General features: G+C 36.7%; 2 gene segments (V, D, J or C); both read right to left on the reverse strand.

The window, feature by feature from the left end:
* Window positions 1–855: 855 nt before the first annotated feature.
* On the reverse strand, window positions 856–1516 carry LOC123620794. The segment is given in 2 exon segments: window positions 856–1287; window positions 1432–1516. Coding segments are annotated over 2 exon segments (381 nt in total).
* Window positions 1517–8920: 7404 nt separating this feature from the next.
* LOC123631142 lies at window positions 8921–10293 on the reverse strand. The segment is given in 3 exon segments: window positions 8921–8944; window positions 9654–9994; window positions 10121–10293. Coding segments are annotated over 3 exon segments (411 nt in total).
* Window positions 10294–16870: the final 6577 nt, after the last annotated feature.

Below are 16870 nucleotides of genomic sequence, written 5' to 3' on the forward strand. Positions count from 1 at the left end.
ACAAGCAAATTTCCAATATTTTCAAAGACACCAAGATATCTACAATTAAAACCAAAGATTCTCCTACTTTGCCACCCTCTTCTCATAGCCCTAGGCACCATCTCTTACTCCATATGTTACTCCCCTCTGTAGAAAAAAAATGGCTTGAAAAACAATGGAGAAGCTATAGTATTCCCTTTCTCCATGAATCTACAGATAAAGAATTTCATCTCCATAGAGTTTTCCTTCTCCAGACACTGTCATCTATCTTAAATAATGTCTTGCTGATAGAAAGCCACCTCACTGAGATATTGTGGAGGATTGGAAGTTTCTACAACTTTCAGACATGAGTCACCTCTTTTGAAGAACACCAGTCTATGTATGATATGTAATTTCCAAAAAAAAGAAACTAAGAAATGTTCTGTCTTTTTTTCCCATATATGTGGCCATATATGGACTCTTTCCTCCTCCTTCCTCTCTTAGATTTCTTTTTTTCTTTTAAGGAACTACTATTTCTTGGGCTGAAGCTTCCCTAAGAAATCACCTCTTCTTGCCCCAGCTTGTCAGTGTGACATCAAGCATTTGCAGCCTCATCTGCCACAGCTGTGTCTGTAAACACATTATTTCCTCGGATGATCTGGGACAAGGTCAAGGAGCTAGAATTGTACGCAAAGATAAACACATAGACAATTTCATTCATCTCAAGGTTTTATACTTTTAAAATCACAAATTTCAGGCATGACTGAGGAACTAGGGTGACAGACTCTGTTTTCATTTTCACTGTTAAAGCATCTTGTGTGAGACATGTTTACTTTTTGCTGTTCTGTTGTGTTCTTAGAGTTGATTTGGATGACTTTCACACTAAGAGTACCTGGGCTGAGTGGTGGACAACACAGTAGTACACTAGTTTCTGGTCCCTAAACCAGACTGGGTCACAGAGTCAGACACTCAGCAGCCAGGCCCCTTGTGCTGCTCAGAGTTTGTGCTTAGCTCCCCCTGCGGTTCCTGTCACTGTGTCACTCAGAGCACAGTAGTACACAGCTGAATCTGACTCGTGGACTGAGGCTTTCTCCAAGTGGAAGGAGGTGGTTTCTCTATTATATGTGGCTTCAAAACCCTTGTTGATTCCCTTATCATTGGCCTTCGTGGCTTTCAGGAGGAGCTGTGGACCTTCTCCTGGATATTGGACATACCAGAAAAGGGCAGGGTACTGTGTGGTTTCATAGGAGCAGTTCACAATCAGAGAATCCCCTTCAGTGAGGAGCATTTGGCCTTCTGTCTGGGTCACTGAGTCTCCATGGCTTCCTCCTGAAGAAAAAAAATAATAATAACAGTGCAAGTTACCTTGGTGATGCTCTGGGCTTAGAGCAAAATTAGAGAAAAATTGTGGTTAAGGATTACACCAACATAACAGAAAAAAAGACTCTAAACTTTAAGCCCTATTTTACTTACCAAACATTAAGAATAGTACAATCACTGGTCCTGGGGAAGAGTTCATTTTTAGAGCCTCTGAGGTCCTTGGATCTTGACTCCTTAGTGTGAGTAAGGTCACAGTGAAAGGATGAACGTGAGCTCAGAATTAAATCAAGAAATGTGTACGTGTTAGGAAAATGCACCCCCTTGTGGGCAAGATAGTAACTCAGAGGATTGTTGATCTGTTCTCTCAAAAATCAGTCCTTTATCTTCACCTCTGGCTTTTTGTCTAAGACACCTGTTAGCTTTCTGATGGTCTTTTGTAAATCTAAAAAATAGTTGGTATTTTTCATAACCCTATTTTTTTCCCAGCACACTGTCTGACGTGGAAGCTCCAGACTATGACATTTCTGAAAAGAATTCACTTTTTTCTTATTCAGCCAATTTTGGCAACGCTCTGATCCATTGCAATATCATATAAGCAAGTTTTAGAATAAAATCAGAGGAATATCAATAACAGTTGTTTAATCATTAGTATGTGATTTGGGATGGCAGAGACTTAAACTTATTTTCACTACTCTATTCCTAAATCTAAAACAATGTTAAACACCCAGCAGGTAGTTAACAAACTGTTCTTGTATGCACAAATGGATGAATAAATAGTCTTTGGTTGAGGAATTGCTACTACTTGAAACACCGTAGTGCTTCACATTTAAGACAATTATAAGGTGGTAGGGGTGACAAAAAATAAGACAATTATAAGAAATATAATTTAATAAAAGCTTTTCAAAGAAAAATAGAAATTCTATATTGCATATATATTGATTAAAAAATGAAAAACTCTTAGTATTGAGAAAACACAGTAATTAAAGTTATTGAATGCCTATAAAATTATCTGGCTTTACTTTCTTCTCTTTAATGATTCCCAGATAATGTTATCAGCCTGTGTGCATCAGGCAAAGTGTTGATACTAAATTTTTAGTGGAAAGTTTGCCTTATGTGTATTCTCTACATATGTCCACCTGCCAAAATTGTTGACCAATAGTTATTTTTACCACAGGAGAGGATGCTCAGATAATATGGATATTCATCAAAAGACCACAGAATAAACTCAATCGCTTGTTTTATCAGAGACCTAGGTTCCTGACTTATGACTCTTTACTAAGTTAGGTCTATGGGTTCCCTATCTCAGAAACCACCTCTTGGATAGTACACATTATGTTTGTGCACTGGTTCAGGGGAAGAGGGAGGACAAGGAAGTGCAAAGAGCTCCATGCCAGTGTGCTTATATTAATAGTAAGGCAAGATGAACAATTGTCCCTTATGTCTGTGCCTTTTGTTTAACTTATCAGTGTATGTAGGGTATAGAAAGGACAAACAAGTCCTAATTTACAACATCTAGTCTTTCTAGATGTCAAAGAGATTGCCAGCGTATTACAAAAGTAGAGTAAACTCATATTTTGCACATTTTGTTATAAAATTTCTAGGAAAGATTGTCTTCTGAAAATTTGCTCATTATCACCCACTGAGTTGGCGGAAAAGGAAAAGGTTCTAGGCCAGAATTTTCCCATTATTTATATAAGACGCTTTCAAATTACAGCCTTTGTTATGTGTATGCAGTTTATTCAATGCTACTATGTGCATCATGGAAAACTTAAATCCTTATTTGAAACATCTAGTCTTTCTAGATGTTGAAAAGTGCACGACATATGTTAAAAGTAGAGGGCTAAAGTAACACCCTTTAAGTGTTTTTTATTTCATAGGAGTGGTTGCATTTGGGGGATGGAATTGTTAAACTTGATGTCTTGGAGAGTACACTGACAGTTCACTGGGTGCTGGTGGGCAAGAGGAGGAGGAAGTATGCTGAGAGAAGAGTTCTATGCCGGTGAGTTAAATTAGTTTAGATTAAGGGCAATATACATAACCTAAACTTTTGTACCCCCATAATATGCTGAAATTAAAAAAAAGAATGAGTGATATTCAAAAAACTAAATAAATAAATTAGTTTAGATTGTCTAACCATGGTTCGATATGTGCATTTTAGTTATTATCGCTGTGTATTAAAGGATAAACAAATCCTAATGTCCAAAGTATGTTAAAAGTAGAGGTAATAAAATAATCCCTTCATAAATGTCCTTCTGTTAGTTTTCAGGAAGGACTGTCTTCTGTGAGTGATCTATGTTAATCCCCGTCTTAGAGCTAGAATGTAGTCCTGTACTTACTCACTGGAATGGTGGAAAACGAAGAAGAGGAAGGGTGAGGGAAGGGCTCTTTGCTAGTATCGCCACATCTAGAAGACTGTTTTAGATTAGAAGCATAGATCTATATGTACACTTTTGGTAAAGTACCTGTGTTTATTGTGGACAAAGCTCATTTTTTATTTTACACCTAAGTTTCACAGATGCCCTGAGGCGACAGTGTATGATAAAAAGTAGAGCTAGTGAATTAGCCAATTTGTAAATGTCTTTTTGTTATAATTGATACAAAAGATTCACCTTGAACATGGAATTGTTGAACTACCTCTAAGCAGTGTGTATCAGGACTTGTTCACTAGCTTGGCAGCAGAGAGGTAGAAAGAAGTATTGATTAAAGGGAAAGATGTATGCTATTGTGTTCATATTTACCTTTTGATGATAGTCATTGATGTATGTGCATTTCTTTGGGCTGCACTATAGAAATATATTAAGTAATTCAATGTAAATATACCTTTTGATAATATTTTAATGGTATAGATCTGATAATGAATTTTCTTAGAAATATCATACTTACTGTACTCTGTTGTTTTACATCTCATTTTAAATTGAGCATTAAGAGAATGCAGTATTTTATTCATAACTCTGCCAAGACTTTTATCTGAAGGACTTTTGCTATTGTTGTCTTCTATGAAATTTTTGTCCCCAAGAAAGGTAAGATTATATATTTTTTTCTAACAGATTGAGTTGGTATAGTGTATCCTTGCTTACCAAAATACTCTTATAGCTTTGGGATTTTAAATTGGTAAATATTCATTATGTGTGGAAAAGCATGATACATATTATACAATCTTAATCACATAAAAGTGGATGTTGTGTATATACACACACAGGACCTAGAAGGACACATCAAACTGTAAACTTCTTGTGATTGCAGATGACTTTGTTCTTTGCATCATGTGTTTTTCAATTTCCTATAATGTACATACTAATTTTTAAAAATAAAGTTTACTTGTAAAACCCTTAAAAAAGAAGATATTTCAGCCGTTCTGAAGATATTGAGTTATTAATATCTCAGTTGATTTTTCACAGTCATTTATAGACCAAACTTCTTGTTCTACTCTTTCTCCCCTTCTCACTACTACATTTGACTGGTCTTAAAAATAAAAAGAAGATATTTAATATAGAGAATTAGACATACATCTATTGAAAGGGCTAATAAAGCAAAGATGAGAAAGACTAATTACAGGAAATTCTGAAGTATGATGAATCCAGCTGCCTGCGACACCAAAAGTGGGTGACTTTAGGAAGAAACCCAAAAGTCAAACAAAGTCACTCCTGGTAATCTGAGCTGTCTGCACACAGTCCCTACAGGAGAAAATGGTTTCTCCTTCTCTTCTACTTTCCTGATGTCACACAACTGCCTCTCATTTATAGAACTAAAACTAAATGATGAAAAAAGGGGGATGGTAGGAAATGTAGTTAGGGTTTCTTCCCCAGCAATGCAAGGAAATGTATCAAAGAGAACAAGGAAGATGCCTTGCTAACCATGCAACAAGCACATCAGTGACGCCAGTCCGTATCTTTACCAAGTGAAATGCAGTTTATACTTAGAGAAACTAGCACAACTATGTTTTGTAGCCAGAAGATCTCTGTAATAATTAGAGCAGATAGTAACTGAATGTAGATTGTGATCACTCAGTGTTTTATAAATTGCCATTTATAATTTTTATTTTTCACGATAATGGCACTAAATATGTAATGAACCACCACATGAAAAGTGGAAATTAAGCTAATGAAAAATACGTTGTCTTCTCTTAGTACATGAAAGTTTTAAGCCTTTAAGACCTCACTAAGATCTAAAGATGTGCCATGTGTACTTAGTGAATTGCTCAATAAATGCTATTGAATGAGTGTGACCCAAGAAATTTGCTTAGTCACTGAAGTGAAGAGTGAGATTCTGCTAGTATGAATTGGTGACTACTGTTTCACAATTAATATACTTTTTAAAAAATTTGGATTCCATGCCTTCTAGTCCTACCCTTAACTTTTCTCCTCCAAGATCTCCCATTTGTAATAACAGTCTTTGACTGCTTGAAGCTGGGATTCCAACCATTCCATCTACTCAGATATGTATGATGATTCCTGAATAAGTATCACTGAATGTAATAAAAGAAAAATTGAAAAATCGCTGAATTGAAAGAGTCTAATATGCAGAAGGTAATTAAGGTTTTCTTTTTGTTAATAACGGCTCTTGATTTTCTATACTGGATTATTCTGTCACTGTGGTTGCACAGGAAACTGCATTTCCCAAAATCCCCTTCTCTTTATGGTTCTGAGTACAAAAATGAATTCACACAAGATTTGGGAGGCATAGAGGAAGAAGCAGCCATTATCTTCTGAAGATCATCATTGATTAGAATTAGTGAAAGACACAGTGGTGTTGGCGGGTTCCTTTTTGTTCTTGCTCTTCCATGATGGCACCTAACAACAAATATCCTACTGCACAAAAAAGAAAATTACCATTATTGCAATACTTCACAAATGCTTAAGATATCACCTAAGCTGCTGTAACAACTTATACCTGATCCCATGTCAGTTCCCCACAAGTAATTAGTAATTGTGGTGCTGCAATCTTTCAGCACTTTTTACCACCCCACCTACTTCTAATAATGGGCTCCTTGTTGTCATTTGGCCATGAATAATTTAATCCCAGCATCTCCTTCTGTGTATTTGCTTCCTATGACCACTTCTGTACCAAATCTCTTACACTAGGTTCTTCCAGAAGCAGACCTTGTAAACAGGAATTGAGTGCAAGTAATTTATTTGAGAAATGCAGGAAACATAGGTAGAAAAAAAGGGATGTGACATAGGAAATATCAAGTATTCACAAGGCTATGAGGAAAGAGGAGTTCTTTTATGTTGCTAAGGGTGAAAATTAGTAAAAACATTTTGATAGCCATTTGGCAAATGTCAAGCAAATTTTTAAAGGTGCAAATCATATAACCCAGCAAATGCCACTTCCAGGTATATAACATAAAGAATTTTACACCTATATATATATGGAAATGTTTATAATTATATTCTTTGTAGAATTTTTATAATAAAAAATTAGAAACACTCCTTGGATAAATGATTAATATTAATAAAATCTTTTCTCCTTCTACAAGAATTTTAAAAATTAGGTTAACTTTCAATCTTTGTTTCTCTGGAAACCCAATAAAAGTAGAATCAGCTGTATTATTAAGTAGCATTGCTATGGTAAAAATGATCCTAATTGATAAATTGCACCTGGACTGTAAATGAACTGTGAATACTTGGTAGGATGCCATAGCTTTGGGGCAGGATTTTTGTAACTGTTACAGGAGATAGATATTGGTTCCTCTTTGGGATATGGGCTTTCTGTGTCTGAGTGGCCTGTATGGTCTTGCTTCCTTGCACCTGAGCACTTGATATGGGAAAAGGGAAGGAAGGAGTTTTAAAAAGAATAGTCCACGAACTGTGTGGAGAGCTGAGGAGACTCCCCTTGAAAACACTTCTGGCATGAGGGAAGCCAGTACCTCTGTGGCCAATAGAGCCTTGTGAATTTGATTGTCTAGTTGAGCCTAAGACTATCACTGATAGCATTGCACAGCCCAAATGTCCATCCAAAAGGGATATATGGTCTATTTATAAAATAGGATACTTGGCCGGGCGCGGTGGCTCACGCCTGTAATCCTAGCACTCTGGGAGGCCGAGGCCGGTGGATCGCTCGAGGTTGGGAGTTCAAGACCAGCCTCAGCAAGAGCGAGACCCCGTCTCTACTAAAAATAGAAAGAAATTAGCTGGACAACTAAAAATATATAGAGAAAAAATTAGCTGGGCATGGTGGCATATGCCTGTAGTCCCAGCTACTCGGGAGGCTGAGGCAGGACTGCTTGAGGTAGTTTGAGGTTGCTGTGAGCAAGGCTGACACCATGGCACTCTAACCCGGGCAACGGAGTGAGACTCTGTCTCAAAAAAAAAAAAAAAAGGATACTATCATATATAGCAATTAAAAGTAATGAAATATATTTATTTATACATGTAAATTATTCTATATCTCAAAAATATTTTTAGTGAAGAAAGCAACTTTTACAATTACATATACAATGCGATGGCATCCATGTAAATTTTAAAAACATAAAATATAGCACTATGTATTGCTTAAAAACATACATGTATTTGAAATATAAAAACATGGAACTGAGAAACAGAGTTCATAATAAGTTTGTTTTGAGAGAGGGAGGAAGGGAATGAGATTGAGGAGAGAAATAAGGGAGGTGGCAATTTTATTTGTAATGTTTTATCATTTTAAAAAAATGTGAAACTATATTTGGGTATAACTCTATTTATTAATATGGAGAGATATGAATATTATTTTTAAGATGCTACAATTTGTTCATATGGCAAATATAACTACTTTTTAAATACCCTTAATATATTTATGTGTTATGTAAATTTTTTCACAATTATAAAATAATAGCATAAATCAAATGACTTTGATATCTCAGGCAGGGTAGGGTTGCAGCTGTGAAGATGAAAAATGCCTTCCCAGATACTTGGGGTCCTCGGTGCCAGGAGTTATATTTCCTCAATATTAAGCTTCAATTTGGAATTGAAAGAAATTTTCACTTCTCCTTCTCATACACAATGTGTAAAGTACCTACTTGACATCATTTTGTAACAAAGAACTGAGTTGTATTCTTAAGTCTCAAAGATAATCAGCCTCTCAGAGATAGTTAGAGAATATAGTCTGAAAAACAAGACAGATTAAATAAGAAGAAATTTCTTATGAATTTTATATATCTTACCCCATTTCCAGAAATCTTCCAAATGTATGTATCACAAACGGCTATATTAATATGACTTGAAAAATAATACTGATTCCTATCGGTCTCCCCTTTGGCTAAGGTAAATCACTGGACACAATCTACCATTATTCTCTATATTTTTTATTTCCTACAATCTTAATCTTTTACTCATGACAGCACCAGGAAGCACACAACAAAAAAGCCCCATCCTCCTCCTCCTCCTCCCCCTCCTCCCCCTCCTCCTCCTCCTCCTCCTCCTCCTCCTCCTCCTCCTCTTCCTCCTCTTTCCTTCAAAGTCGTCGTTAACCTCCAAGGCTTCAGGTACTTAAGGACATAAAGTCTTCTTACAGTTTTTTTCCTCCAAGCCAGGGGAAAGTGATACATCTATCACATGCCTTTTGCCCTTTTAATTCCCATTGCAATACTTACTCAGTATAATTTCAGGGGCCAGACATTGCTAAACTTCATTACTTATATCAATGTTAAACAGATGAGAATCAATTTCTAATATTCCAACTGTGAAATCATCTGAAAATAGAAGAATAAGAATAAAAATGAAAACAAAAGCAGCATTTGGGAGAAAATGGCAAAAGTTACTATCCACCAATTTTGAAGATTTCTGATGTGGACTTGCAGAATTTAAGATATCAAAAGAATAGGAATCAATATTTATAATTGGAAAAAATAAAACAAGCTTTACTGTAAAATAAATGGAATTTGGCCTCTAAATTTAGCATCTCCACTCTCCTTAATAGTCCTTTAAAAAATACTAAAGAATTTGAGTTATTCACTCTTCTTTCTTTTATAAATTACTAAAATCTACATGAGCATGCTATTGTTTTAAGCCATTCACCATCCCAACCTCCGCCATCATAAATGGGGCACCTAAAAACGAGAGAAAATAAACAGCACAGAGTGGAGCCAGGAAAAAGATTCCAGGAAAACTGCCTTAAAATGACCAAGTTTTGGGAAGGCAGTAAGTACGTAAGAAGAAGATATGCCTACAAAAGGAGGCTCACTTTTATTTTGGATTATTGAAAGACAAAATGATGAATGGAAAGCAAAACTCTCCTGTGCCATGTCACAATTCCCATATCCAACCATTTAAAGTCTACCAGCCTCAGACCAGCTCAGTGAGTCCCTGAGAACCTCCCTACTGTAGAATAAGAACACCATGGCTTCCACTTTGTCAGAATTCGAAATCTTTCAGACACAGTCATCCTCCCTAGAATTATACCTCACAAAGTTTGTGTTCAGCTCCCCCTGCAGTCCCAGGCACTGTGGCACTCAGAGCACAGAAGTACTCAGCCGCGTCACTCCAGTGCACAGACGGTTTCCTCAGGTTGAAGGAAGATTCACTCTTCCTAAGTTCAGCCTCAAAGCCTTTGACGCCTTTAACCAAGGTGTCTCCTGAAAAGTATCTGAGGAGAAGCTGGAGGCCTTGGCCAGGGTACTGGACATACCAGAAGAGATAAAAAGCTCCACCATAGGAATAGTTGCATCTCAACTCCAGGGAGTATTCTTCAGAGACACTGACGTGGCTGTCAGGCTGGGTCACTGACTGGGCACCAGCATCTCCTAAAAAATCAATGTCATATCAGTAAAAGCAGTGCAGACTTGTCTATGAAAAGTATTTCTACTGAGATTTGAATCAGAAAACGGTTACTTCTCTGGATCTAGAGACCATAATTGAATGTTACTCACTCAGGACAAAACTCATCCCCAGTACTGGGACGAGCAACAGGAGCATGGCTGAGCAGAGGAGATGCTGCAGGCGTCTTTCTGGAAATCCTCCACTGAGCAAGCAGGAAAGTGGCTTTGGAACCCAGCTCTTGGAAATAGGAGGTATGAATAAGGTTGGGCTAAACAAGTCTCTCGTTTCAGTAAAAATACAAAAATCGCTGAGATGATTTTAGGTGCTTTCTGATCTCTGATTCCCCTCATTTGTCGCATCTTCAAAGAACTCAGTGAGGGTGCTTCAATCAGCCAGCTGCAGGAAGGAGGGGCTGATCAGAAGTTGTTGATCATAAATGGAAATAGGTATCTCTGGTTTATGAAACATCGCCCTCCGGAGGCCAGATGCAGGACCGAGGATGCAGACTCCCCTCAGTAAGCTAATATGTGCTCTCCTTCTATTAATATTTAGAAATGTATCAAAAACTTCCACTGAACATGTTTCTTTCTTCCCTAATCTGTACTATGTCACCCTCTGTAGTACATGAATCCTAGCCCCAATTTTAAAATGGGAACTGTCAAATGGGGGCGGGGGGAATTTACCTTACAGAGAAAATGATCACACAGTAAATCCATCAGATTTTGGAGTCTGCCAGCACCTTTGTGTAAAAGCAGTGGAGCCACTCTTTAAGTAGAGACCTTCAAATCAACTTTTCTCAGCTGAGCTTTAGATGACCTTGTGGTAGTAAGCACCAGATGTGGTAGGATATGGAGATAATTATTTTGACTGGTAAAATTAAAAATAAGATTGCATCTACAAAATAACAGGGCCCTCACCTAGGAAAATGAAGTAAGATTATCTATGTCTACTTCAAGCAGAATTACGAATATTCAGTGACTTTAGATCAATAAATAATAACAATAATAGTCGGATAAGTAAGTAAAATAACATTGCCATCCACTCACAACATGACTAGAATACTCCACTCAATTCTGGGTACCAAACCTGCAAGGGAACATTGATAGATTTTAGTGTCTGCAGTTGAAACTGAGCAGACTGATGAAGGCATTGCAAAATAAAACATAAATAATTTTTGACAAAATTAAGGACAGAATAAAAATACATTTGCATTAACCCTGGAATCCTAGAAGGAGTACCACCATTAGACCAGAGCTAAAATAAACTTCCGGGAGGAATAAAAGACAACGGAGCAGTTTGATCATGAAATCAGACATAGGCAACCAGCAGTTTTATTAGAGTGAAAGTCAGGACTTGTAAAATGAGGGTAATGTTGATTGTTGCCAATAGCAAGGCCGTTCTTTGAAAAGAAGCTTTTTCTTCCTACCCACTGAAGCTTGTAGAACCCTGGGGCTAAAAGAGTAACTATCACACCAAGAGATTAATTTCAGGGAAAGTGAGAATAGAATAGAAAAACAACCTGCCTGCGCTCAGGCCAATAGGACCCTTTTTTCTAAAGTGAGGAAGCCTCTTTTCCAGGGCTGTGATTGTTTCTAGCAGCATGAGATCAAATCTGTCCTCAGTATCCTCATTTTCTTGCTTCTTTTTGCCTGTATATTGTCTCTTACGTATAAAAAGTCGTTCGTTTGACACCTTATTTTTATTTTTTGAAGCAGAGTCTTACTCTGTTGGCCCACCTAGAGCGCAGTGGCATAATCATAGCTCACTGCAACTTCGAACTCCTGGGCTCAAGCAATCCTCCTGTCTCAGCCCCCAAGTAGCTGGGACTACAGGTGCTTGCCACCACGCCCAGCTACTTCTTTAACTTTTTTGTAGAGATGGGGTCTCGATATATTGCCCAGGTTGGTGTCGAATTATAGCTACATAAGACAAGTTCTAGTATTCTATAGTACTAAAACTATGGTAGGGTGACTATGGTTAACAAGAACTTATTGTATATTTTCAAATATCTAGAAAAGGGGATTTTGAATGTTCCCAAGGCAAAGAAATGATAAATATTTGAGGTGATGGATATACTAATTACTTTGATTTGATCATTATACATTGTACACATGTATCAAAATATCACACTGTACCCCATAAATATGTATAATTATGTGTCAATTAAAAATAATTATATAAAAATTACACAGCAAAGTAAAAATAAAAAGCTATGTTCAAATGGAAAGCTAAAGCTTAAAAAGATTTTTGTTCATCACCCACCGAGCAAATACTGGGTACCTACTATGTGCTAGTAGGCATTGTAAAGGTTTCCGGAAATAGAATACTGAGATAACAATAGATATATTAATAGTTCTTGCTGTCATGGAACACTGAAACTAATCTAATGATAAATAATAGGAAGGTGCTTTGAGAGCTTACACGGGAATTTTATCTAGCCTGAAAACTGGTTAAGGTGTCAGAGAAGGTTGTTCCAAGTGATAATTGAGGCCTACAGATTGAATGGATTTTAACTTTAGAGGAAGAAGGAGGGAAAATAATATCTTGGAAGCCTCTGAGGAAGAGAAACCTGGCACTTTCAAGGAAATGAAAAATGGCCTATGGGCTGGGAGCATAGGAAAGTGAAAAGGGCATTATAGTGAAAATAAACAAGAGAAGCAAGGAGGGAGCAGATTATGCAGGTGAGGATTATTCTGGTGAGAATTTTGGTCTGTGTTAAACACAATGGGAAAGTTTAGGAGTATTTTAAGCAGGGAGGTGATAGGATTAGATTTGCATTTTAAAAGATCATCTTGGCAGGCTAATGTATTGAAAACAGATCAGAGATGCAAAAGCTAGAGTAGAAACAGATATAACAATATGGAAGTTACTGCATTCCTCTAGGTGGTGTTGACATTGCAAAGTAGATAAATATGAGATATTTTGGAAGGTAAAAAAATCAGTAGAACTTTTTATTTCCCTTTTTTCTTCTCACTCTTGGTCAACTTAATGCTCATATATTTTTCTCAAGTTATGACTTAATTAGTTTCTTGCTTCTTGGATTGGTTCAACTTAAATCAACTAAATAGTTCAATTTAAATAGTCAGAAAATCTTATTAAGACTAGAAGAGTTGGGAGAAAAATACATAAAGCAAACAGTTGCTTAGTATTTACTTAAATGTAGTTATTTCTTCCATTTTACCATGGCATGCTTGAAATTCTTGCTTGGGTTTAACACTCTGAAGTGGAAGCACATTGTCACACATAGGATATATTTCCAAATATTCAGTCAGAATAGTTGGCAAGACATGCCAGAATTTTCATAAATCTTTGTGATTCCATGTGAACAATGATATCACCTGTGCAAAATAACTAAAATCGAAGATTATTTTGCCTTGAAAAAAATTTTGTGTGGGAATTGCATTTGAATCAGAGACCTTCAATAAACTCAGAATCTCTAAATAGCTTTCCTGTTAAAAAAAAAAAAAACCTCTTGTGTCTTCTGTAATGGTGTTACAAAAACAATGAATAAATTATGGTATAACAAAAAAAGGAAAAGAAAAAAGTCTTTCCAGGGAGAATTAGCCGTGGTCGAGTTAGAACAACGCTCCAAAGAGATCAGCCTTCCTTTCCATATAGAGAAGTACATAGTAACAATGAATAGAATATTTTCTTTAACCCCACAGAAAGAGCTGGCTCCAGAACAGAAGACTTCTTACACACAGTCGTCAGGAATAGACTCAGAGCCCACCATCAAGAATCCAGATCCCCCACCCACAGCACTCATTTGGGACTTAACTAAAGAGCCCCAGTCAGGCTTCCCTCACGGCCTTTCCTGGCTGAGCTCACACTTAGTGGCTATGCCACAAGAATGTGGGAAGAGACTCAAAACAGGGGCCTCTCCTGGAAGATCTCCTTTCCCCACAATGTTTTTGAGCAGCTGCAAAGGACAGAAGGAAGATCTAGAGAAAGAAGGACCCCAGGAGCTGGTGAAGCTACAGAATGGAGAAGGGTGCACAACCTGCATCAGACTTGGCATGAGTAGGAAATTTTTGTATTAATCCATTGAGATCCTGTGGTTTAATTATTACCAGAGCATAACATAAAGTTATCCTGCCTAACACAAAGAGCATGGCTTAGTCTCCTGGAGTGACCAGATTCTCCCAGCTACTCTCTAAAATTTGGAGAACAGAAGCATCTTATCCAATTATCAAACTTTATTTCAATGTTTTCCAAATCTACAATAATGTGAGAACCTCTTTTAAGAAAAAAAGAAATCAAAAACACTCAGCAGCTCCCTCTTTTCTATTTCTCTCTCTCTTCTCTCTCTCTAAAATTTTTAAAAAAAAACACTCAGTAATGATTTAAACTATTTTCAGATGTTACTTCAATATTACAAACATAAAACTTTGTACCAATATTGAGCCAATAGCATTCAAATTAACAATATTATTTTAATGTGATAGATGATGTTTTATTGAAGTGATGTCAATGTGGAGTATTTATAGTACAAAATTTATATTCACATTTTATACACTTGCTAATTTTAATTTTGAGTATAACTGATAATTATTTGAGTCACTGTCATTAATTTTCTCCTATTTTTCCACTTTAAAAATAAATTCATTTTTAATTTTGGAAGCCTTATTAAAATGACTCATTCTTTCAATGATGCACCCCCAAAATACAATACTAAAATTTTTTAAAGTTTAGTTAAATGCAAAATTCTCCATTACATATCTATGTTTCTTTTCTGATAATAAACCTTTGCAGATGGTTAAAGAAGGGGCCATACGATAAATCTGCTTATAATGTGACTCTGTTAGAGCTTCAGCCTTTCATTTCTTCTGAATTTATCATGCATATACTACCATATAACATGTAATACTTCAACTTTCCTGCAACTTTTCTCTATTCTTTCTACTGCAAAACCGTATTTTTGGTGCACTATCATAACCGTATTATTTGGCCATCAGTTGCCACCTCACAATTATGTCCACATTAGGGCATTATAATTGCATTATAACTGCCCTGATACACGGGATACATGGTGATCATCTAAGTGACTCAAATATTCTTTTTTAAATGATATTTTCCAAGAATTATTTCATATCCAAAGAAAAAATGTCAAGTGTCCGTGGAACTCTCATACCTGCAGTCTCGTGTCTGATACCATCCATAAACTGATTACTCTTAAATTTTTATTTTTAGCATGGCTCTCTCCGCCGAACTCCAGACTTGTATTTACAACAGCAACATCTTAAACTTGACATGTCTCAACTAAATCTCCGATCTTCCCCTCCCCAGCAAGCCTACTCAATTTGCAGTCTTCCTTATCTCACTCCATTCTTCTATTTGTATAGGTTAAAAACTTTGGAGTCATCCTTGATTTTTTTCTTTCATATACCCATTTAATTCGTCAGCAAATTTTGCTGGTTCTACCCTCAAAATACATTCGTAATTTATTCACTTCTCAGCCTTCCGTTGCTATCACCTTGGTCCACCCTACCATAGTCTGACTTTCACTCTCAGCTCCCTACAGTCCATTCTCAACACAGTAGCTAGAGTGGTGCTTTTAAAACATAAGTCATATGAACCATTTCCTCCTTGATCCCCATTTCACTCAGAGTAAAAGTCATCCCCATACCTTGGCCTACAGGTCTTACCTGACTGGCTCCTGTTACTTTTCTGACACCATCTCTTACACCTCTCCCACTGCCTGACTCCACTGCAGCCACGAGGACCTCCTTGCTGTTCTTTGAACAGCTCCCGCCTCAAGGCTTTTCCACTGGCTGTTCTTTCTGCCTGAAATGCTCTCCTAGATAACTGTATGGCTTCCTCCCTCACTTCATGTATTTATTCAGTGAGGACTACCATGACTCTGTCTCACGTTTTGAATTACGACTGGAGACAATGCCACCTCCACATCTCCCATCCCCACTACCCTGGCCTACTTTCTCCACAGCACTGACTGTCTTCTAATATGCTATATATTAATACTTATTATTTATTACATCTTTGTTCTTCCTCTGTTTTTCCAATAAAATGTAAGCTATATGAGCACAGAAATTTTTGTCTGATTTATTCATTAACATATCCTTACTGTGTATACCAGTGGCTTGCACATAGCAGGTACTCAATGATATTTGTTAATGACTCTGGTTTGTAAAACACAGATTGCTTATATGTTTACATACTGACTTATTTAAAATAGATTTTGAGGTGATTTGCAATAAGAATAATGAAATAGAAAAATGAAAGAGATAAATTTGCTCAGAGCAAAAAATTTGATTTTGGACTTCCTAAAGGAAGTAATCAACTATAAGAAATATGTGTCTGTTGAATTCCTAGTGCACTGGTATACCTGCCACTTTAGAACCTGCATTATATTTATTTTTGTAATTTTATTTAATCCTAACAATAATCCTATGAGGTATTTCTATTACTAGCATTTTACAGAAGAGGAAATTTATAGGCAGAGAGCTCGAAACACTTGCCCAAGATCACACAGCTGGTTGCGGCTGAGTTACGATTTTACACCAATGTGTTGGACTCCCATGCCCATCCTCTTGAACACCGTGCTGCCAATTGTAATTTTTACCTCCCAATTTTTACAAAGGGAAAAGCATTCCAGTTCCTTGTGGGAGCAAATGATTTACTCAGTTCTAAATTCTTCTACATTCAGTCATTTCTTAGCTCCCTCATCATCTCTGCCCTGAAATATTGATCAATCCCTCACCCTTCTCTCAGTCCCCTCTTCTGACATGAATCATATTCTTACTCAAATAATCTGAATCTTTCGTGGTTCATTGCCCCCTTTTGAAAATGTTATGAAAAGTCCTCCCAAATGATATTTACATCTATGCTCAGTTTCAAGGAAT

The sequence above is a fragment of the Lemur catta genome, chromosome 1 (assembly GCF_020740605.2).
Source record: "Lemur catta isolate mLemCat1 chromosome 1, mLemCat1.pri, whole genome shotgun sequence".
NCBI lineage: Eukaryota > Metazoa > Chordata > Mammalia > Primates > Lemuridae > Lemur > Lemur catta.